The sequence below is a fragment of the Sinocyclocheilus grahami genome, unplaced genomic scaffold, assembly GCF_001515645.1.
Source record: "Sinocyclocheilus grahami isolate Dianchi unplaced genomic scaffold, SAMN03320097.WGS_v1.1 scaffold747.1, whole genome shotgun sequence".
NCBI classification, from domain to species: domain Eukaryota; kingdom Metazoa; phylum Chordata; class Actinopteri; order Cypriniformes; family Cyprinidae; genus Sinocyclocheilus; species Sinocyclocheilus grahami.
The window spans coordinates 1006204-1031782 of NW_015505926.1; the positions used below are offsets into that span (position 1 = coordinate 1006204).

At 36.7% G+C, this 25579-nt stretch overlaps 1 protein-coding gene and 1 long non-coding RNA gene across 3 annotated transcripts in view; one reads left to right on the forward strand and one right to left on the reverse strand.

Annotated features, from left to right (window-relative positions):
- The first annotated feature begins 938 nt into the window (after nt 1-938).
- On the forward strand, nt 939-2112 carry LOC107560930 (uncharacterized). Of its 2 annotated transcripts, none has more exons than XR_001605779.1 (3): nt 939-1020; nt 1100-1166; nt 1239-2112. It is a non-coding gene; the product is annotated as an uncharacterized lncRNA (long non-coding RNA). The 2 variants fall into 2 exon arrangements; XR_001605780.1 differs by having other exon boundaries at nt 1242-2112.
- A 1186-nt stretch (nt 2113-3298) lies between these two features.
- LOC107560868 (kelch domain-containing protein 8B-like) overlaps nt 3299-25579 on the reverse strand; it is a 68236-nt gene continuing 45955 nt past the window's right edge. Inside the window, exons 2-4 of the mRNA XM_016245142.1 lie at nt 3853-4017; nt 3428-3592; nt 3299-3354 (exon numbers count right to left, since the gene is read on the reverse strand). Of these exons, the coding sequence (XP_016100628.1) occupies nt 3299-3354; nt 3428-3592; nt 3853-4017 (386 nt within the window). The remainder of the gene's footprint in view (nt 3355-3427; nt 3593-3852; nt 4018-25579) is intronic.

A 25579-nucleotide genomic window follows, 5' to 3' on the forward strand; every position in this document is an offset into this window, starting at 1 on the left:
AAGTGACAGTAAAAACATTTATAATATTACAAAAGAGTTATTCAATTCAAATAAATGCAGTTCTTTCTTTTTTTTTTTTTTGCATGGTTTCCACAAAATATATTAAGCAGCATGACTGTTTTCAACATTGATAATGATAAGAAATGTTTTTTTTAGTAGCAAATTAGCATATCAGAAAGATTTCTGAAGGATCATGTGACACTGAAAAGTAATGACTGCTGAAAATTCAGCTTTGCATCACAGGAATAAATTACATTTTAAAATACAATAGAAATAAAATAGAAAACAGTAATTTTGAATTGTAAAAATATTTCACAACGGTTCTGTTTTCACAGTATTTTAAATAAATGCAGCCTTGATGAGCAAAAGAGACTTAAAAAAAACATTTAAAGTCTTATCACCCCAAACTTTTGAACAGTAGTGTATACACCTATACAAAATATGCATGATTATTGTAGGAAGAAAGTGTTTCTAAAATGCTGTAACAGAAATCAACCATTCATGTCTAAATGTATCCAATTATTCAGATTATTTGCTCTAATTTACAAATGTTGTCATAATCGACACTCTTAAAAATAAAGGTGCTTCCCGATGCCAAAGAAGAAACTTTTTTTGTCTAAATGGTTCCATAAAGAACCTTTAACATCTGAAGAACCTTTCTGTTTCACAAAAGGTTCTTTGAGGCAAAATAAGTTTCTTCAGATTATAAAAAGGTAAGAAAGAGATGGTTCTTTGTGGAGCCAAAAATGGTTCTTCTATGTGTAGCCGGGTAAGGCATAGCCCAGGTATGATTGGCATGCCAGCCTGTGAACCTATCAGTGTCCCTACTCCTTTGTGATTGGTTAACATGGTTTAAATCCTATGAACCTATCAAGTGTTGGCATTGATGATATAAAATGGGAAGGGTTTGATTACTTGGGATGCATCATCCTTGGTACTAGACCTTTGTGAAAGTATGTAATTATGAACAAGGGATGGAGCTTGGTGCATCTTCCTGTTTAGCAGTTAAGCCTTTTTCAGGTTAGTCTCCCAGTTATAAATAGGATTGCTTTGTTTATATAAGGAGAGGCTTTATTTGTTGTCATCTTTTGGTCATCAGCATGCTAGTGGCCGTGGTGTTGCGTGGTGAGCTACCATGCATTTTGCTACATGGTAAATCTCTCTCGGTATGTATGATGGGAGCTTGTCATGTGTTTTAATGAGTGTAATATTGTAGATAATCTCTGTTTTATGTTCAGCAGGTCTAACTGCACATCCAGGGGTTTCCAGTAACTTGGTTGGAGACGAATGTACATCAGTGATGTGACTGCACTGCTGCTTTGTTTGTAGTGTTTGTTGGTTGATTGTTTTAACTTTGTCTGTGTTGGTCTTATTTTGGTTAACTTGGTTTGTATGGGTGCTCTTTTATTCATTCATGAGCAGCCATTCATTAACTTGTGTGAGTTAGCAGGGAGACAAGCAAGATATTTGGCCTTGGTCGGCCATTTTGTTCCTCCTGTTGGTGCAGACACCTGCGCCTTTTATTTGTTTTTTGTTTTCTTTGTACAAGTAGTTGTTGAATCTGTGTTTGTGCACTCCTTTTTGGAGTAGATTGTTCTGTTGTGGTATGAAAGTGAGTTTTGTATTTTTGAATGTGTCTTGACGTTTGTACCAGTTAACCATGTTGTCATTTAGGAGTAGAAACTTTTTAAAGTGGGGGTTGCAGTCTTTTAGCGTGGCCACATGGAGTGCGGTGCTTAACCAATTGTATTGCTTTCACAATGGTATGGTGTGAGGTGAAAATTCAAAAGGCCCCCGCTGGCCATTTCTCTCCTACTGGTCATTTCTGTAACTGGTAGATTTGTGTATCTGATTGATTAAGATTGTGCCCAAAACCAGTGTGTCAAATTAATGTTTCATTTGTGTATAAATGGCTTAATTTTTACACTTTGTCTAGGTCTCCATGCTCACCCTGCCTTTGGCAACGAACCTGTGTAGTCTATTTGTATCTGTTGTTGGTAACTTCCCCTACCTGACCACTTATTGCCACATATGGCATCGCTGTGAAGAACCTTTATTTTTAAGAGTGTAACCACCATCATGTCACTAGAAAACTATATAATTTTTTTTCCTGTTGATGAATGCTGAAGTTCAAGTTAAACGGCTGTCAAGATTAGATTAGAAATGAGAAAAACTGTTAGGTTGGGATTTGAATTGTGGATCCCCTTTCACACTAAACAAAAGTTTTACCATTAGACTCTCCTGCCTGTCCGCCCTTTTTATTATTTGGTCATCTCCAGAGGCGGACAGTAACGAAGTACATTTACTTTATTTTTTCTGGGAACTTATGACTTTAACTTCACTACATTTGAAAGACAAATATTGTACTTTTCACTCCACTACATTTCTATCAAGGTCCTCGAAGTAGAAAGTCATTACTATGTAGCAGCTTTGAAAGTCAGTAGGTGATATTTTTATTTTATTTTTTTAAAATGTGACTTTCCAGACAGTTTCAGTAATCACTCCTGGGGCTACAGCATTTTTTGAACACTGACCAGTTGCAAATTAGATTTATTTACAATTCAATAATAAGTTAATATTGTGGTATATATTAGACACAATATTGTCTGATTTTGCTTAATTGTGTATGGGAAAAATATTACCTATAAAACTACAGAAGAACTGTTGTGCATCTCCTAATAAAACACAAAAGGTGTTTGACTGAAGCAGCACTGCACAGACTGTTCTGTGTGTGACATCCAAGTACCACAAGAGCGATTAGACAGCATTTAAAATGTTGGTTTTGATGTCAAATAAGTCTTGCTGTTTTGCTTTTTTGTTAAAGCAGTGTTGCTGTTGTAACATTATACAGCTACAGTTGTGTTGCTGGGTTTTAAAGCAGGTTTGATTTACTTACTCTATTTACAGGATTTCACTGTCCACTCTGTTCAAATGTGGATGAATGGCTAGATGGAGATGTCAGAGCTATGCAAGATCACTACCATCCTGATTTTGTGGGGGTGGGTAGGGGTGTTAATTATTATTTTTCCCCCCATAGGTTTTTAACATTCTAAAAGCTCTTTATTCCAAATATACCACAAGTTAGTCAGTGTATTCAGCAGGTGTAATGTATTCTAAGTTGCTTCAGAAGTATTGCAAGTATTACGTACAATAAAACAGTGCATTGACAAAGGAAATTTACTTTTGGTACTTAAGTACTTTTGAAAGCAATTACTTCTGTACTTTTACGCAAGTAAAAATCTGTCTTTACAACTTTTACTTGTAATGGAGTAATATTTGACCAGCAGTATCTGTACTTTCACTCAAGTAATGGAGTGGAGTACTTTGTCTGCCTCTGGTCATCTCTTATTATTCCTAGGGAACCAAGGGTGTCTCTGACAAACAACCGAATTATTTAGATTTATGAGCCAATTTTATGAGGGCTTACCTAGAACATAGATCTTGTTACCGTGCAGGAAGGAGAAGGCTCCGTAGCGTGGGGTGGGCATGGAGGTGAGGGGCAACCACTGGTCCTTTGTTGGCTCATACAGCCTCACTGAGGCCTGAGGGGTCGTGTCAGCTCCCATCCCGCCCAGCGCATACACCTTGCCATCTGAGAGGTCAGACAAAAAAAAAAAAGTCTGAAATTAGTTTAAACTCCATTTCCAAGTCTCCCACATCCCTTATTACAGTTTTTCTCAATTGCTTAAACACTTGTCCACTCAGACATCACATTTTCAAAATTCACTCAAGTAATGGAGTGGAGTACTTTGTCTGCCTCTGGTCATCTCTTATTATTCCTAGGGAACCAAGGGTGTCTCTGACAAACAACCGAATTATTTAGATTTATGAGCCAATTTTATGAGGGCTTACCTAGAACATAGATCTTGTTACCGTGCAGGAAGGAGAAGGCTCCGTAGCGTGGGGTGGGCATGGAGGTGAGGGGCAACCACTGGTCCTTTGTTGGCTCATACAGCCTCACTGAGGCCTGAGGGGTCGTGTCAGCTCCCATCCCGCCCAGCGCATACACCTTGCCATCTGAGAGGTCAGACAAAAAAAAAAAGTGTCTGAAATTAGTTTAAACTCCATTTCCAAGTCTCCCACATCCCTTATTACAGTTTTTCTCAATTGCTTAAACACTTGTCCACTCAGACATCACATTTTCAAAACGGTTAACAGGCTGAAACTGAAGCTCAATGGCCAAAATTACTCATTTTGTTTGCAAAATGCTCCAACACTCACAAAAACATTAAAAACATGCAACAAGCAAATACTTCCATCAAACACCACAGCTTGTGATCACATTAATTTATTCTTTCAATCAATCATTACACAATGGACAACAAATTACAAAACACAGCTATCAATATGAAATTACACTGTTCAAACTCAGAAGTGTTGAATATAGTTTAAAAAAAAAACAAAAACAAAAGGAAACTTATGGATGGTAATATCTAAAAAACAAAATTAAGAGTTGAAATACTCAGAACTTCAAATTGGATGTTTTCCCTTGGAAATACCTCCTTGCATGGAAAATCCATCAACAGCCCTCTCTCTTTAGGTGAAACCAGTCTTTCATTTAGTGCATCAAGAAATGTGATGAGGCATTCTGTATTGAACTGATAGTTTGTATGTGGCAAAGGACATCATTGGAGATGGCAGCACACATGGTGATATTGGCACCCCTCTGATCTGGCACTGCAACAGTGACCCTCTGCCCAATAAATGTTCCTCCCGCATCTCCTCACTTTACAGAGGCTGAAGCTTTGGCCTCTTTGATCCATACTTGCAAATAGCAGGACAGAGGTGGAATCTTTTATAAAGGGATGAGGACTGATTGCTGATTTCACACAGGTGCACTAGAAATTCATAATTATGCAAGTACTTTCTATCAGCTGTGAATAAATGTTTTTCTTTTGTTCAACACAGTGAATCCAATAGAGTTTGGTGTCTTTCAATGAGATCAGTAGTGACTGTTTTGACAAAGGGTGTGAAAAATGTGTGAAACAAATGAAAAAGTGTTAAGGCATTTGCAAGATAAGCTAAGAATGTGATGATGAAGATCAAGCGGATCCCAGTTTCATTAAGCGTGTCTTAGCAAATGAGAAAAACGGTAAACAAATTAATAACAAACAAATCAGGAAATGGCAGAGCAGTGGCAGTGAGTCACTAGTCTGAATTAGGAATGTTCTCTCCGTGCCAGAGTGGAGAATCTCTAGAGACATGCACCTTTTTTTCTGGGCTCCAGCTATTTTAAGGTTTACTTAAATTCCACCTCTAAACATCACACTCCACATTTGTTCTCTTCCCCTACGGGGACTGAACATTAAATATGAATGTGTTCCCATAACTGACCCAAACTTTTGAACTTTCCGACAAACTTCTCTATTATAGCTCTACCTGAAATATATACACTACTATACTTTTTTCTCAATTGCTAAAACACATTTAATCCCTGTGAAAAACCAGCTTATTCTAGCATGAATGCACACGCTCGTTCAGGCTGGTTAGTGCGACTTTGCTGCTGGTAAAGTTGGTGGATATGTTTAATCATGCTATTTACTTTGCTAGCTGAGCAAAGGTCGAGCAAAGAACTCCTGCTGGTTAAGCTAGAAGCCAGATGTAGACAACAGCATCCAAAACACAACATATGCTGAGCTATAACAAATATAGCATGAAATAAACTTAAATTTTACAAACCTCAAACTTTACACAAAAACCAAACCTCATCATATACCTATAAAGAGCCAAACTGACATTTTAGAAGAAGGCATGTTGGCACTCAAAAGTGAAAGGCAGAGACTTCATTTAATACTCTTCCTCTAATGTGAACGCTTTCTGTATTGTTTGCATCTAAAGCCCAGAACTCTGTAGCTATTTTTGCAAACCCCATTCTGGCTGCTGTGTGAAGTAGTTTGCATACTAATGTTCACATAATGAGAATTGTGTGTCAACTGAGGTTGTGATGACATTGTGATGGTTTCTGAATTCTAGTGCTTTTAACATGAGCCCAAAATGGTTGTAAAATGATTTATTTGTATTTAGAGTTTTCAGAAAAAAATGCAACTTTTGTTTATATGTTTGAGGAATTAGTCTTTGTTTGTAAAAGTGAAACTGATGGTTCATAAGATCATGAGTTTTGAAAGTGCTTTGTTCCAAAAATAGTTCCAAAATAGTAAAATAATAATAATTCATATAAAAAATAATATTTATTAAAATAGAAACAGAATCCCAGAAATGTCATTTTGATTTAATATACATAATTTTGTCAAATAATAATCATGGATTTTAGTGTGAAAACAACTGAGAAAAACTGTAACTAATCCAATTTATAGAATATATGTGTCTATAATTAAACAGAGGACCAGACAGATTATATTACATTCCACTCTGATATAACTATGCATTTAAAACACAGCTTTTAGGCTCAGTTTAGACTTAACTCTAATCCAAAAATGACCTTCATAAAGTTTTCAAGGGAAAATGCAGCACAGTGGTGAAATTAGGATATGAATGTGGAGAGAAATGCAGCATCAGCAAAGAGAACAGCCCTGCTGCAGCACAGCCAACTGCTAATGGAAAGAGAGAGAGACAGAGAGAGAGAGAGAGTTGTATGTACAGTTGTGGAAGAGAAAAGCATCCTGATATTGATGCTAGTCATAATTTTACTGAACTGTCAATGGGACAAACAGCATGTGAGAAAGAGCATGGGAGTACTAACTGATGTGCACATACGGTTTATTACGCCACTGAAACACCCGAATCAAGACATCAGGATCATCCCTGGAGGAAACAGCATTAATGATCACCATATGGAGCGTTTAAGACTGTGAGAGAGGATGTATGTTAGTTAAAGACAGTTTCGGTATTATGTCTGTATAATACTCTCCTGGCTTGACTGCAGCAGCTGCTGACTCAGATATCTGCAGTACTCTGGGACAGCAACCTGTGACTATAGTTAACTGCAGAACAAACGGGACAGATAGAGAGAGATACCGGGGAGTAAACTAGGTGGCAGCAGAGAGTACTGGTCATGCCCTCCAAAATAAATTAATAAAACAAATAAATAAAAAACTGTAACTACTGTAACAGCAATATATTATATATATTATTTGCAAAAACAGTTTGTGTAGTCATAATATAGCACTGATTTCTGAATGGATATTAATAAAGTGGTGTCCACATGATGTAGTTACACCATTTACCAGCAGGGGGTAACTAGACCATGCTAACTAGCCATACCTTGACCTTTTGAAGAAGATATTTCAGTGTTGGAAAATCATAACTATGATGTGACGTGCACTCAAGTCTTTTCTGACACAATCCTTAATTATTTCTCTTTTTTTCTCTACCTGATAATGACAAAGCCATTTTAGTGCTACTGTATAAAAAATGAAGAGCAATGAATGTGCATTAGGTGTGTAATTGGTTGTCACAGAAAATGAAGGGGAAAGCAGCTTGGTCATACAGCCTTGTCTCCTCATAAACAGGCTAAATGAATAGAATTTTCTAACGAGTGTCATCACTATTCTTCATCAACACTACAGAAAATGCATACAAATTAATTTGACCATCACAGTTATTACTCAGGATTAATACTAATTTGCTTCCACCGCAATTCTTTAATCAGTAATGTTACTGTTAACTAAAATTATTAAAAGTATTTTTTTGGCAATTGAATTGAAGCTAAATTAAATTATAACATGAAAAACGTATAAATGAGAAAAATAAGAAATCTTGCTTTGGCAATTAACTGAAATGAGATTAAGTTGAGGTACTAAAAGTACTATAAATAATAAATTAAAAAAGTAAATGAAAGCTATATAGAATTATTAAAAACAATGACACAGAAAGACACTATTAAAAATGGCAAAAGAACATCAAATTACTAAAGCTTAAACTAAGGTGACAGAAAATAAAAATAAAAAAAAATATAAAAATAAAAGCTCTCATTATGGTGTCCAGGTGTGCTCATATGTAGGCCTATATGATTATTTTGGCATGATTTGAATGCAGCTTATTTATGTTTTTGCGCTCCTACAGAGTATTATGGTAAATGCAGTTTCCCATGTACACTCATACCTCATAAACTTCCTAAAATATTTTCCTTATTAGAAAGAAATTTGTTTAGCAATTAGATACTGTAAAATACATAGTTTTCAATGTTTTGCTCAGATATTGTTGTTTAATATACATAATTTTGTCAAATAATAATCATGGATTTTAGTGTGAAAACAACTGAGAAAAACTGTAACTAATCCAATTTATAGAATATATGTGTCTATAATTAAACAGAGGACCAGACAGATTATATTACATTCCACTCTGATATAACTATGCATTTAAAACACAGCTTTTAGGCTCAGTTTAGACTTAACTCTAATCCAAAAATGACCTTCATAAAGTTTTCAAGGGAAAATGCAGCACAGTGGTGAAATTAGGATATGAATGTGGAGAGAAATGCAGCATCAGCAAAGAGAACAGCCCTGCTGCAGCACAGCCAACTGCTAATGGAAAGAGAGAGAGACAGAGAGAGAGAGAGAGTTGTATGTACAGTTGTGGAAGAGAAAAGCATCCTGATATTGATGCTAGTCATAATTTTACTGAACTGTCAATGGGACAAACAGCATGTGAGAAAGAGCATGGGAGTACTAACTGATGTGCACATACGGTTTATTACGCCACTGAAACACCCGAATCAAGACATCAGGATCATCCCTGGAGGAAACAGCATTAATGATCACCATATGGAGCGTTTAAGACTGTGAGAGAGGATGTATGTTAGTTAAAGACAGTTTCGGTATTATGTCTGTATAATACTCTCCTGGCTTGACTGCAGCAGCTGCTGACTCAGATATCTGCAGTACTCTGGGACAGCAACCTGTGACTATAGTTAACTGCAGAACAAACGGGACAGATAGAGAGAGATACCGGGGAGTAAACTAAGTGGCAGCAGAGAGTACTGGTCATGCCCTCCAAAATAAATTAATAAAACAAATAAATAAAAAACTGTAACTACTGTAACAGCAATATATTATATATATTATTTGCAAAAACAGTTTGTGTAGTCATAATATAGCACTGATTTCTGAATGGATATTAATAAAGTGGTGTCCACATGATGTAGTTACACCATTTACCAGCAGGGGGTAACTAGACCATGCTAACTAGCCATACCTTGACCTTTTGAAGAAGATATTTCAGTGTTGGAAAATCATAACTATGATGTGACGTGCACTCAAGTCTTTTCTGACACAATCCTTAATTATTTCTCTTTTTTTCTCTACCTGATAATGACAAAGCCATTTTAGTGCTACTGTATAAAAAATGAAGAGCAATGAATGTGCATTAGGTGTGTAATTGGTTGTCACAGAAAATGAAGGGGAAAGCAGCTTGGTCATACAGCCTTGTCTCCTCATAAACAGGCTAAATGAATAGAATTTTCTAACGAGTGTCATCACTATTCTTCATCAACACTACAGAAAATGCATACAAATTAATTTGACCATCACAGTTATTACTCAGGATTAATACTAATTTGCTTCCACCGCAATTCTTTAATCAGTAATGTTACTGTTAACTAAAATTATTAAAAGTATTTTTTTGGCAATTGAATTGAAGCTAAATTAAATTATAACATGAAAAACGTATAAATGAGAAAAATAAGAAATCTTGCTTTGGCAACTAACTGAAATGAGATTAAGTTGAGGTACTAAAAGTACTATAAATAATAAATTAAAAAAGTAAATGAAAGCTATATAGAATTATTAAAAACAATGACACAGAAAGACACTATTAAAAATGGCAAAAGAACATCAAATTACTAAAGCTTAAACTAAGGTGACAGAAAATAAAAATAAAAAAATATATAAAAATAAAAGCTCTCATTATGGTGTCCAGGTGTGCTCATATGTAGGCCTATATGATTATTTTGGCATGATTTGAATGCAGCTTATTTATGTTTTTGCGCTCCTACAGAGTATTATGGTAAAAGCAGTTTCCCATGTACACCCAGACCTCATAAACGTCCTAAAATATTTTCCTTATTAGAAAGAAATTTGTTTAGCAATTAGATACTGTAAAATACATAGTTTTCAATGTTTTGCTCAGATATTGTTGCAGTGATGATCAGGGGTGGAAAGCAATGTTCTTTCCAGCACTCTGAAGCACACTCTACTTTTCTATTTTTTCCCATGGCTTGCTATATGTGAAAATTATTTTTAGTGAAGATTTTCTTTGTCCTTTTTGGAGCTTGACAGCCACAAGTCACTATAAATTGTCTTTACATGGCAAGAGCTGCAAAACAATTCCTGAAAAATGTGTTCCACCAAAAATATAACAGCATACGGGTCTGGAACAACATGAGGGAGAAGACAATGACAGAATTATTTTTGGGGAGAATGGTCAATTTAAAATTCTCAGTGAGTGTGAAAGGAGAAAGTATTTTAGTGTCTATTACATCACCTTTAATGCTCCAGAAAGTGAGGAGACAGTGAGAGAGCAACTGTAAAAGCAAGAGGTCTTTCAAGGCTTGTGTGTAAATGACAGCAAAAAAACAACACTCAAAGATCATGACCACCATCTTCACTTTCATCCTCTTCACTGAATTCACTCTGATGACCACAAATGATTTCTCCAGTTTGATTTGATACAGCCTGACGTGTTCAAGACTGTGTAAAGCATGAAAGAGACTGAGAAAAAGAGCAGGTCAGAAATATCTGAATAGTGCAGGAGGATCTAATGGCTTTAGAAACTAACATACTCAAGTTTTTCTTCAAAGGGACGTTTCAAAGCTATTTTCTATAAAGATTTGCCATAAATTAAGCAATTCCGCGGACATTTAAAACACTTTGTTCTATCCACCCACAATAACATGATAAAACAACAAAAGCTCTTCCATGTAAAGAGGTTTTGTCATAAACATCCACTGCAGTGATAAGCAACGGCCAACAGAAAATTTTATTGAAGGCTTGTCTCGTATTTCATGCTAGCTCCGCCTATTGTGAAATCTCATTGGTCCAAAATCTCACTTTCATTACTGTCATTAGACATCAAATATCTTCCATTTGCCTTTACATCAGACAGCTCGCAGTTTCAGTTTAGTGTCAGTTAAAGATCAATTGCTTGTCGCTAGAAACATCTCATCATGTCTGGTTAGGACACGGTGTCAGTTGTCAGACAACAGATGGAATCCAAATGTCTGTGTTCACCCATTAATGAATGTCAATCACTAGTTAGACAACCTGTCTCAGAGAACAAGACATCACATTGACATACATGTATTGCACTGAACACATTCCCTGCTAGTCAGAAAAAACTGCAACTTTTTGTATTTGAACTACTTTTCAACTTTCTGTCAAAGCTATTCCCTGGCCATATATTTCATCCAAATTAAACAAGTCTTTGGAAATGGTTCTGTCCTTTTTAATAGCTCCTCTTTTCCCCGAGGACTGAGGACAGCAACAGTGCTTATTCTTTTCATGCATCTGACATACGCGGACATTTAAAACACTTTGTTCTATCCACCCACAATAACATGATAAAACAACAAAAGCTCTTCCATGTAAAGAGGTTTTGTCATAAACATCCACTGCAGTGATAAGCAACGGCCAACAGAACATTTTATTGAAGGCTTGTCTCGTATTTCATGCTAGCTCCGCCTATTGTGAAATCTCATTGGTCCAAAATCTCACTTTCATTACTGTCATTAGACATCAAATATCTTCCATTTGCCTTTACATCAGACAGCTCGCAGTTTCAGTTTAGTGTCAGTTAAAGATCAATTGCTTGTCGCTAGAAACATCTCATCATGTCTGGTTAGGACACGGTGTCAGTTGTCAGACAACAGATGGAATCCAAATGTCTGTGTTCACCCATTAATGAATGTCAACCACTAGTTAGACAACCTGTCTCAGAGAACAAGACATCACATTGACATACATGTATTGCACTGAACACATTCCCTGCTAGTCAGAAAAAAACTGCAACTTTTTGTATTTTAACTACTTTTCAACTTTCTGTCAAAGCTATTCCCTGGCCATATATTTCATCCAAATTAAACAAGTCTTTGGAAATGGTTCTGTCCTTTTTAATAGCTCCTCTTTTCCCGAGGACTGAGGACAGCAACAGCGCTTGTTCTTTTCATGCATCTGACATCTTTATAATATCTTGCTCACGCTGAAAAAAAAAATCAGAATGCTATAGCTGCATACTGTTTTTAAAGGAACACATCTTGTACAGAAACTATTTGATATGTATTATAATGCAGATAACTGAATAATACATTATTAAACTACTGCAATTGTTGTGTATAGTTATAGAGCTTGAATACAATTTATGGTGCAATTGATTTATCATACAGTGTGACAGGCAAAATACTGTCTTAGCATAAGATTTAATGTCATGCTGTGTTTCACGCTGTTAGGTCAATCCGAGGCCAAACTGAACTCAGCTTCGCTGTAACTGTCACTCTTTCTGCATGGAAAAATATTGAATCATTAAACAATACACTCTTAAAATAAAGGGTGTTTTTGCAGTGAGGCCATTGAAGAACCATTTTGTGATCAAGTAAGTACTTTTCAGTAAGAAAGTTCTTATAAGAACCATCTTTTCTTAGTGTAAAAAACATTTGAATAATCTAAAGAACCTTTTTTTTCATAACAAAGAACCCTTTTGTGGAAAGGTCTATTCTTAAAAATAATGAACCTTTAACATCCATGGACTTTTCCATTCCGCAAAAGGTTCCTGATAATGGAAAAGGGTTTTTTAGATCATTAAAATGTTCTTCACACTAAGAATAAAATGGTTATTTTTAGAACTGATGACTGGAAGGTTCATTGAAGATCCAAAATGGTTCTTATACGGCATCACCACAAAAACCCTTTTGGAACCTTTATTTTTAAGAGTGTTCTTTATAGGCTCTTCAAAGGTTCTATGGATGTCAAAGCTTCTCCATGGGTTGGTGCCGATAGCCAAGTGAGTAGTGTGACAGCATATCATGCAGTTGCGTTGCGGGTGTCCAGAGTTCGAATTCCGGCCAATAAAGAACCTTTATTAAGTGTGTAACCAATGCATTTATAAATAGACTTCATGTTCTAGTGTTGTTAAATTTCATTCTACAAGTAATAAATGTTATTATAGTGTAATGAGAGGAAAACACATTTCATTCAAACAATAAGCATTCTGAAATCGCCTGCATCAGCAGCACCACATGCATGTGGCGTGGTACTCTCATGAACACGTGAGAGAAGAAATCGTTGAATAAAGTCAGTATTTTTGTTTTCTTTGCCCACAAAAAAGTATTCTCATAGCTTCATAAAATTAAGGTTGAAGCACTGATGTCACATGGACTAATTTAATGACGTCCTTCCTACCTTTCTGGGCCTTGAATGCGTCAGTTGCATTTCTGTCTATAGAGGGTCAAAAAGCTCTAGGATTTCATCAAAAATATCTTAATTTGTGATCCGAAGATGAACAAAGGTCTTACAGGTTTTGAATGACATGAGGGTCAACTATCTCTTTAATGCTAGAAATGTTTAAACATGGACAAAGAAGTCACACTGAACCCTAAAAAAAGCACATCTTGTCGACCATCCAAATAAGACTAAGTCAAATATTCAGTGGTACGGACAGTACAGCACATGCTGGCTGTTCCACACATAAATGTCTTTAGAGGATTATGGGAATGGTAGTCTGAGAGCACCGTTCTTTGCAATCAAGGGTATATAGTGAAGGTATATATTGTTATCTACAAGCTGTTTTCTCCAATCAATCTAAACTCAACCCACCCACCTCGAATCCATCTATTTCTCCCCTCAGCAACCTCGCTGAGTTCATCACCCCCTGCAGACTGCACTGCCCAATCACATGCAGTCACTTCTAATTAGAGCTCTCTGTTCTGATCTCCATTCGTCGCCCTGGGAGACCCCATAGCAACCAAACACGTACTCTGAGACAATTAGGAAATAGTGGTCTGACAAGAAAAGGCATCTATTGCACACAAAAACACACATGCATGAGCTTGCATCTAACCAGAGCATACAATGGAACAAACAAATCATGTATCAAGTCACAACTATAATTTGGGAAACAAATGCACAAATGTGTTCGTCCGCTCCTGTACACACACACACACACACCCAGCTGTTTTGAACCCTCCGTATGACAGAGAGAGACCCTTATTAAATAGACCACCTGCTGCTGGTCTTTCTCCTCTATTTTCAAGACTGCAAGCAGGAAATATGGTCTTCATCTCATCACATCTTTTTCTGGCTATATAAACCGGCTAAACTTTATTTACCTAAAAATAGAAGCCTTGCCTAAAGCCAAAGCAAATGATCATTCCTGCGGTTCATCTTCAGCCTTGTGATCACAGCATCTTCCAAGTATTCCATACTGCATGACACTGAAACCACAACAGGGAGACAGAGAAGTGACAGCAAGAGACTCGCATGAGACTAGTTGTCCCTGAGGAGGCAACTAGCACAGACATTTGTGGTTTAGCCCCGTCCGAATTGAAAAAGTTTTTTTTGGTAAAAATAAAAGATCAAATTATCTACTGCATTTTGGCTTACATGTAGGTCCTCTGAGAAATCTGAGGATGGGGATTCTGTTATCCATATGAATGTTTATGATTGCGTGTTAAAATGTCATTTAAAAAAAAAATCAATCCTGTCTGAATGGCTCTTAAGATAGGAATTTGATCTATCTTGGCCAGAAACTGAAGATCACAATCAAAAAGCCAAAACTGATCGATCTCCAAAAGCAGCAATGCATATCCGGTGTGACAGCAGAGTTAAATGACTGATATTTACAGAGAGATTCAGGGGCGGTGTGGCAGAAGACGGGCATAGACTTCAATAAGTGAGCTGGAAGACTCCAGTCGCCCCAACAGGAGCCCTATCTGCTGATAACACGGGCATCGTGTCCCATCATGCCATTTAAAGGCCACTTATTTCTGTCCTTTACAAAAGCATAATCGATATTCAAAATCACTAGAGGCTCTCAGAATATGGAACTGATAACAGCAGGATGTATTCTCTACAAAGTCTGGAAGGAGGAGGAGAGAAAATGTCAATAATTCACTGAAGGATGAAATTTTAGGAAGCCTGCACAGCTTTAAATGGAAAGAGAGCATCCAAAGAATCCAGGAAGAAAAGGTGTTTGAACTTTTAAATGACACAGTCTGTTATTCACCTCTGTTTGTGCACCTTCTTGCCCCTCCATCAACACAGGGAAAACAGCTTACACACGCCGGAAAACATTGTCCCCATAAGGCACCATAGGTGACTCACTGAAAGACAAATAGCCCTTTTTGATATGCAGGGAAGAGAAATGACAGGACCTTTTCAATAGCAAATTCTTTGGACAGAGGCCGTCTATTATCCCATAATACACAAGCCATTTCAAATAAGGAAACGATAAAGGGCTGGTATTTCGAAAAGGAACTTCCTCTAGCGTTGATCTGCGGCACACAGGAAATAGGAGAAACAGGGCTGAATTACAGGGGTGACTCTGCTGTTTTTCACAATACATCTCCTAATAGAAGGCAGGTCTGCTGCTGTGAATATCACCTTTAAAGGACACCAGGAGGTCTGAACTTCATCTCACATTTGCTCCGCCAACTTATTATATGTAATATATGTGCTTGTCTGAAGAATGCTGAACAGAAATATTATGGTTTTAAAGACGACATATTTAATTGAATGTGAATCAAATGAGGCTGTGTGTAGGGCTGTCACGATTAGGAAATTTGGCTGATGATTAATTGTCTAAAAATAGTCACGGTTATTGCGATTAATTGTCTGTTTTCAGAGCTTTGCCGATTATGCCGATTATCCCGATTAATTGTCTGTTTTTTTTATGGCTTTCATTATATAATTGTGATTAATTTAAGGGTTCAGTAAATAATTATGATGTTATCTTTTAATCTTTTTTTAGTTATTATTTTGCAGTGTAAGATTACATAGAGAATTCAAAATTCTAAGAATTGGCCAATACCGATCCAACACCAGCGCTATTTTTTTTCTACACCACTACAGAATATCAATACTGTGTTTGTGGAACTAATGGTCAATCTTTTTTAAACCCTTTGTTAAACATAATCCACTAAATACTCACTTCCTCATTACAGAGAAAAACTACATTTGAATAAAAAGATATAAGCTATGAAATTAATTTAGCAGCAGAAACAATATCTTGAAAAAAATCTTTGGTGCACATTATACAATTTAAACATGTTTATTCTGTTAACTATTTGTATTCTTACAAAATACATTCATGAAAATAAGATAGAAATCATGAGAAAAATAAAAGCTTCTAATAATCTTTGTGTGCAAAATTTTGATAATGTGAAACGCTTCAAACAGAGCGGCACAAGCTCTTATGCACATCTAGGGTGCAGAATGATGTGCTTGAAGCAACGTGGAGTCGCAGCGCTTATGCACATCTAGGGTGCAGAATGATGTGCTTGAAGCAACATAAGCACTCCACACGGTAACATTACAAGAGAAGAAAAATGAGAGAGCAATGAACTCCAGCAAGATGTAATTTTAATGCGAATCCCCAGAACTTTATCTACACATCAAGTATTATAATGGTAATATATCATCTTGAGAGAGAGTTTTACCATGCTGACTGTCATAACTGAACGTGGCTTGCTGTTTGAATGCTGAGCGGAGAATGACAGCTGCAGCAGAAGTTTCTGTAAACTTAAATTTAACAATGTAAATATAATTATGTCCTTCACATTAAGATATGGAATGGCTTCAGATGATATAGGCTATACAGTGCATGAAAACCAAACTTGTGCTCTTCTGTTTCTTTTGGTGGATGACTCCCCCTTGTGCCATATAAAAAGCACAATAATCGCGGTTGTCTGAAACAACTGCGGTTAGATCAAATAATCACGATTAGACGGTTATTTAATTATCGCAACAGGCCTAGCTGTGTGGTACAATTTGTTCAATATATTTCCAATGGTTTGTAGGCTGAACGATTGAGAAGCATAATTGAAGGGCATACTGAACAGAGTAGAATGAATTTATGCATAAACCCTTTATAAAATTATTCTTGCCCATTTATGCCCATTAACTAATTTATGTAAGAATGGATTTTGCAATTGATTTACACAAAAATGTATTCCACTCATTTCATGAATGAGGCCCATTGAACAGACTGTAAATCCATCCCCCTCAGCCCTGTTTTTGTGCATGTTTTTATCAATTTAAAGGAAAAGTTCACCCCAAAATACAAGTTTTCAAAAACCTATTTTTCAATCCATTAGATTTTCTGGTACTGGATTTTCGATACTGGTACTTATCGATACTGTTATCAATACTATCTGGTGCAAAAAGATATGAAGTGAAAAGTTGTTGAAAATGTCAAGTTATTTTATTACTGCTGAACTTTAGTAACTGTATTAAAGTTCTTCAGTCAAGAGCAGTGAGTTCTCTTTGATTTTATTTGATTAACATTAAAGGAATAGTTCACCCATAAATGAAAATTGTGTCATCATTTACTCACTCTCATGTTGTTTTAAACCTGAATGAGTTTCTTTCTTCTGTTGAACATAAAAAGTTATTTTGAAGAATGTGGGACACGTAACAGTTGCTGGTCCCCAGTGACTTTTTCTTCCTACTATTAAAGTCAGTGGGGACCAGCAATTGTTTGGTTACCCACATTCTTCAAAATATCTTATTTTGTGTTCAGCACAAGAATAAGTAAAAATGAATACATGTTTGGTACAACATGACTGAGTAAATAATGACAGAATTTAAATTTTGGGGTAAACTATCCCTTTAATGACAAGCGGCAGCATGTTTAGTAGCCGCTTTAAGAGCGGCACGCATCTGTTAGTATTAGTATTAGCGCAATCAGACGATAATTAAGATAACTAAGTAATCAGATGCTGTTTGATTGGCCTTTTAGTGTACGGACGCTTCGGGTGTACGCGCTCTGAATAAGCACATGTCAGAACAGCACGTGAATGTTTAACCAGCATGGCTTTAAAGCATGCGGAAATAATGTACTTTTGTGATTGCGAATAAGTCTCATGAGTGTAACTCTACCGAATAAACATTTGATGTGAAGGTGTCTCGTTAGTTTCAGTTGGAGCTGGAGCCGCGAGACATAATACAGAGCATGTGTTTTGTTAGTAAATGTTTCATTATATTACTAGTGTTGCCTCCTTTGTTCACTATTACACTACTGCATATATTGCATCTGACACTGGTATCGCTTAGTTTTGTAACATGAGCCCACACTTTCGAAAGGACTGGTGACCAGCTAATAATTGCTATGCATAACTCCATATTATGTATCTAACCCACATGTTTAACCATCATGTCTTAATCATTTATTGTGTATGTATTGTTAATAACTATTGAAGAGCTTAAGGGGTCATATTCATGCTTGGTATGTGTGAGTTTGAATTTTCATGCTTGAAACGTTTCTCCCAGTCAATTCTTGGTCAAATGTATCATATCCTCGTGATAGAAATCATGTCCAAAATCATACTCTACCAGAGCGGGAAAAACGCAGGTCATGTGAATGATGAGATAACAGTTGATTTATGAATGGGAAGGAGAAACATTGCAACACCCCGAGCTACAATTGGTCGAAACACCATTTGGGTGTGTTAAACAGCCTGGTTTAAATACTCAGGACACCATCAAACTGGCGCTTTTTGGTCTTTTGCCTTTTGCCTTTTTGCGGGTCTGACTTTTTGTGTCTAGCTTTTAGCCATGCGGCTTTTAGCTTTTTCACTCCTAGTCATGCTTCTTTAGTTTTGAGCGTGGTCTGGCTTACACGCCAGCTCCTCCAAAACCATGAGGAGAAACGCCACCTGGTCTCATCAAACTTTACATCTATTTCTATTTCTTTAGTTTGTTTTATTTTCCGTTGAGAGTTTCGTGTTCTGAGTTAAGCCTAACGCCGCATGAGTGCTGTCTACCCTTCAACTGCAGACTACAGCTCCGCGTCGCCAGCCAACGCCCAATCACTGGCTTCCCAAGACTGAGCTTCCAGCCAATCAGCAACCTCGGGAAACCCCTTTCAGCAACCAGACAAGAAAGGGAACCCCGCAACAGAAAGCAAGTACCTCCAGATTCTGCTGAACTGGTGTAGTTAATCTAAATTTTAACCTCATTGAGGAATTCAGTGCGAGGGTTAATTAAGTGATTGATGGTTGTTCAGATCTATACAATGGCACATATTGCTGTAACTTGGGATTTCACATTTTCATTCTCTTAAACTAATTATTTTCCTCACTTTCTCTCTTTCTGCAACTTGTGTGTGAATGCGTGTGTTAGATTAGTTTATATGTCTTAGATTTATCCAATAAAGCCTTATTTATATGGAAAAGAGAAGTATCTTGTGTTTTGTGCTCACAAGTTAATGTCTTAAACTGCCGATCTTGTTACTATGCTAATTAATAGTGTTTTCACTATATTTTGGATATAGATATCCATTGCAGAATTGATGTCATACGGCTCGTTCACTGACTCGCTGGCCGTCTCAGTGATCTGCCGTAAAACAGTGATTCTGTCCTAATTCCCTTGCATATCAATGGTGGAGTTCCCTTTAAAATCTTAAATGATTCCCTTTGAGCTAAATTATTAAATTATTGACCTGTTTACCCTACAAGGCTTAAATGTCCTTCTATGAAACAGGCACCCATGTGGCAGTTTGATAAGATGATTTTTTTAAAGTAAATAATAAAAAGACTTAAATTAAATAGAATTTAATGTTAATATTTATACCGTTACATTTCGACATATAAATAGTGATCAGTTGTTTACTTTACAAAATCATGTTAAAAGGGTTGACATTTTAAGATTGTCCCTTACTGACAAACTTAAAAAAAAAGTGATTCAAAAACAAGAGACTGACTTATCCTTGAAGAGTTCACTAATGACAGTTCTTTTTAACTTATGGACCTGCTTAATGCTTTAAAAAAGAGAAAATATGTGCAAGGAGCTAATGAAACAAAACACGTTTTTTTATTCCATTGTGCTGCTTTACATCGCTTTTCTATGTAAATGCATTGAACAGAAGTGTTTGACTGTTGCACACATGTCTTTTGCAGTGTCTTGTGCATTGACAACTGTTCTAAAAAAACACCTCTAGTCCTTATGCTTCATGCCTTCAAAGCCAAAATGCATTCTGTGTGAATGGCCCCTAACAGTACTCATAAACGTTAACAACAATCTAAAATAATAATATACATTAATGACAAAATGATTGGTTTAATTTAAACTTTTTGTTTTCAAATTGCTAATACAGCAAGGAAAAGGTACAGTATGGCATGCCAAAAAGGAAAGATGGAAAGTAATAAAAACCCCCACACAAAATAAAGTTACTGGATTGTTGTTGTGTTTAGATATGTCTAATGTAACATAGTAAAAGTTGGCATTAGCTATTCATTTATAAAGTAATTATAAAAGTATTTTTTTATAAGAGATACAAATGGCGGCCTGTAATTTCCTTCTTTTGGATTGTATGTTTTTGTTGGCCAGGGTAGAGCTATTTTTTCCCATACACAGGGACGCCATATGCAGGGACGCCGTTTGGCTTGATTTTATATCCTGTAGCTATTCATCAAGATCTTCCAACCACAGAGTTTGTGTTCCTCAAAGTGGTGTTAAACCGTGAATCTCATTTCAGTATGTCAAGTGTCTGAAATCACAAAAGCCTTAAGGAAAAAAACAGATGAACTCTTTTGTGAACTCTTTATTGAAAAGTTGTGCTCACTTGCCTCTAATAAATAATTGTTATAGATATCAAAGAATGTAGCATTTTAATGTACCTTACATTGAAGATTTAGGTGTATAGACCCAGATTGTAACTGTTTGCATTAGCTGCATTAACTGGGAAAATGTTTGATTGTAATCAAGGAGCCCAGACTTTAGAATTACATTCGCAGTCTGTTGGTTTTGCCGTGCTTTTATGATGCATGAAATGGTCCGGGACAAGTAACATGTACTTACAATTAGGAGTTTGTTCGAGTCTATAAACTTAAGCATGATCAATAGTAATTCTTTAAGAAACTAAACCAATATTGTCATTGTTCTCTTTGCTAAGTGTAAACACATTATAATCCGAACCGAAGTGAATTCAGATTATGAGAAGAATTTGTGGCCAAGGACTTAAAATCCCTCCCACTTTCATGGTAACAAAACTTTAGGCTGTAAACACCAAGTTAATTTATACACATGAGGAGAATGTATTGTTCCATTCCAGGTCTCTTCTGTGTATCCTGAAGTGACTGATTAGTTGTGTGTGGAACAGCTTTCTGGCCAATGGAAGTGTTTGGGGTCAAGTGTGGGTCCAGCCGATGTCTGCAGACACAGGAGGACAATACAAGGGCATGTATTCACAGACAGGGCTCTGGTAGTTCATTTGCACATGGCGTTGTAGAAATGCACTTTTGTAGTCAACCATTGTTATTCTAATCCTTGAGCTAAAGTTGGTGACACACTCTGCACTCTTCAAAATAAAGTTTTTTTTGCAGCCATAGAAGTCAACCATTTTGGGTTCCCCAAAGAACTTTTGATTAGTTCTTAAAAGAACCAAAGCACTGCTGCCGTTTCTGCCTCTATTTTCTCTGACTCATTTCGGAATTAGCGTTTTGCATTTAGCCTCCTGTTTGTACCCGACCCTTGCTGTTCGATGAATAACAGCAATCCTGCCTAAATGCCATATTTGTGGCTGCTGAATTATGCATGAGGAGCAGTTTAGAGGCCTAGTGAGTTTGTGCTTGGTGGGAGAGTAATGAGGAAGCCTTGTTTCTAATGGCAGGATTTGGCTTGGCAAGATGTTTTATGTGCTAATTGAATCGCAGAACTGAGGAACATTTTGGAGTCATTTGAGATGACAGAAGTGATGTAGTGTTGTGACTAGAGATATGCGGATCTGTGAGTGTGATTTTGTGTGAGACTGGGAACATAAAAGGAGCCTGAAACATAATAGAATGTATTAAGGGGTGTTCATATGGAGTCAGTTCTGCAACATTTATCCAACTCCTTCATCATACTAGTTGACACTCTTTGTATTACAGCTATATATTACCCACTCTCCTAATGACAAACTTCACTTATGGTTTGTCCATTTCCAGCTAGATCTACAATGGATCAAATATATTGCATATTGCATTGGATAAGCAGCTGTTTTGTTTTGTTGTCCTGATTATCCTAATCAAGCTTTATCCAAATCGCTTGTCACGGTTTTCTCCTGTATTTGCTTATTTTGGCGCACAACAATTCCCCACTCCATTGTTTGGGTGTTTGCTCCACTGAAATCTCTTAAGTGATTTTTTTTCTACCATGTTACAACATGCCATGCTTGCCTGCAGGCTGTCTTTCTGTTAGCAGACCCTCCGCTTTGGCGCTCTGGAGCTCGTCCCTGACCTTCTGCTGGCTCTCAGTGGTGTTTTCAGTCCAGAATGATGTAGCTCAAATGGCGTATGCACTCAGAAACAAGGAATGCAGCAGTATTGTAATTTAGTAGTAGTTTATTTAATTTATATTAAAATGAAATTAAATTTAATAAAATTTGATTATTAAAAAAATAGCAGGAATCGATTTAATATTGTGTCTTTGTCAGATCTGGTGTCTGATTATGGCCACAAAAACTACTAATGAATTCCAAGTTACGAATTTAACTTATTCATAGGTAGGGATGGTATCGTTTACATTTTATCGATACCGATACCGATACTGGTACTTATTGATACTGTTATCGATACTATTTGGTGCAAATAGATATGAAGTGAACAGTTGTTGAAAATTTCAAGTAATTTTATTACTGCTGAACTTTAGTAACTGTATTAAAGTTCTTCAGTCAAGAGCAGTGAGTTCTCTTTGATTTTATTTGATTAACATTAAAGGAATAGTTCACCCATAAATGAAAATTGTGTCATCATTTACTCACTCTCATGTTGTTTTAAACCTGAATGAGTTTCTTTCTTCTGTTGAACATAAAAAGTTATTTTGAAGAATGTGGGACACGTAACAGTTGCTGGTCCCCAGTGACTTTTTCTTCCTACTATTAAAGTCAGTGGGGACCAGCAATTGTTTGGTTACCCACATTCTTCAAAATATCTTATTTTGTGTTCAGCACAAGAATAAGTAAAAATGAATACATGTTTGGTACAACATGACTGAGTAAATAATGACAGAATTTTAATTTTGGGGTAAACTATCCCTTTAATGACAAGCGGCAGCATGTTTAGTAGCCGCTTTAAGAGCGGCACGCATCTGTTTTTTTCTCAACTGTTTCATTTCACTTTAGACATAATTAACTGTGTTTATATGTAAACCTTGTGTGTTTTTGACAGTATTAGCGCAATCAGACGATAATTAAGATAACTAAGTAATCAGATGCTGTTTGATTGGCCTTTTAGTGTACGGACGCTTCGGGTGTACGCGCTCTGAATAAGCACATGTCAGAACAGCACGTGAATGTTTAACCAGCATGGCTTTAAAGCATGCGGAAATAATGTACTTTTGTGATTGCGAATAAGTCTCATGAGTGTAACTCTACCGAATAAACATTTGATGTGAAGGTGTCTCGTGAGTTTCAGTTGGAGCTGGAGCCGCAAGGCATAATACAGAGCATGTGTTTTGTTAGTAAATGTTTCATTATATTACTAGTGTTGCCTCCTTTGTTCACTATTACACTACTGCATATATTGCATCTGACACTGGTGTTGCTTAATTTTGTAATGTGAGCCCACACTTTCGAATGTTTCACTGCCACTGATTGCACGCAAACACACACCGCACATGCGCATGGATATCACACGCACATCGAGCAAACGTCGGACACATCATTCAGTAAAGGAAAATGACAAGCAGCAGCTTCTAATTCGTCGTTAACATTAATGTATACAGAGATAAAACAACGCAAGTATCGATAAGAGTATCATTTGTCCTGAAGTTTATCGGTACTCCGGTATTGAGCCAATTACATACCGGTCCAAAAAAATACCGGTTCTCGGTACCCATCCCTATAGACGAGACACACATGGACTCAATGAAACACAACAGGAACAGGAACAGGAAGGAAACCAAATATGGGCATGTCACACACGAGGGAAAACTAGGTCATGGAAGGCACATGGGGAGAAAAACACAACACAGACAGTCCATATTTCTGACAAAAAGTAGTCTAACTTAGACAAATCGTGCATTATATTCAAAGGCTTCTAAATCTTTGTAAATGAGGAACAGACAAATTTAAATTTTTATTCAATGATCTTTGCTTTCAAAACTCATTTGTGAAATTTAAATATGTGCATATTCAAATTTGTCATATTATGGCAAGTAATGAGATACCAAAGATCCAGTGATGAATATTATAACATCAATCCTTGACACACTGTATTTGACTTTACAAATGTCAATGAGATTGTGCAGCTATATGATGAAATTGTAATATTTTCCTCACATGAAAATATAGTCACTGTTAAAACAACTCAAATGTTGTATTGACTACTTTTGTGGTGCGTTTTGGAGCTTAACAGCCCTTAGGTATTATAATGTATGAACAGCGCGAACATTCTGCGAAACATCTCCTTTTGTGTTCCAGTGAAAAATAAAAATTAATCCAGGTTTGGAATTATATGAGGGTAAATATTATATGATGACAGAATTAAAATTTTGGGTGGACTATCCCTTTAATTATAGCATATTATCTGACTAAAGCCTATAGGGCCTTTCGCACCGCTTTAGTTCCAGAACTAAATGGACAGTACTAAAGTACTGGGACGATTTTGCACGAACTATTTCCCAGTACCATTTAAAGGGTTGCATTCGCACCCTGTGTACTAGGAACCAGTCGACAGCGACGTCATTTGTGCGCGGCATTCAACAACAGAAACAAAGAACTACGTTAACAACAGGAGGATGGTGGACGCTGTGATCGGAGCTGTGTTTTTGTTGTGTCTCGCGGGTTTCACAATAATGGACATGGAATGTCGACGTATACGTACAGTGATTGAAAGAACGGAAAGGAGGACTAAGAATCTCCAACGACAACTGGCAGTGCTACATTTGCTACAAGTGCCTGCACTTCAGCGTCCGTCCATCTATCGCTGTTCTCCATACTTGCGAAATAAGTTGACACATTGTTTACAGTATGTTTACATGGAGTTTTAAATCATGGCGGGTGAGAGCGTTTTCGTACGCGTTTGGCCAATCAATGTCTACTTGTGTCACGATTAGTACCAGTTGTGCTGGTTAGACTGTGCTCCGGAGTAGGAGCTAATCTGGTTCTCGAAAAAGGCAGTCCGGTACTAAAATCACACCCAGTTCCGGCGGTGCGAAAACGCCAAAAAGTGGGTAGTTCCACAATTATTTCTGGTACTATGAAAAGGTTCCTGCGGTGCGAAAGGCCCTTATTACTCCTCTCTTCACAAGGTTTGTCCTTTTCTTTCTCCTCATTTGGTCTTAGGTTTCTCTGTTACAGTATTTCACTTTCAACCATGCTTGTCTCTGTCACTCTTTTTATTATGTCTCTTTTAAACACTCTATCATCAGTGCTCTTTCAGAGACTATCTTTAGCATTCATAGCACAAACTAAAAACATGCAGCAAAACAAG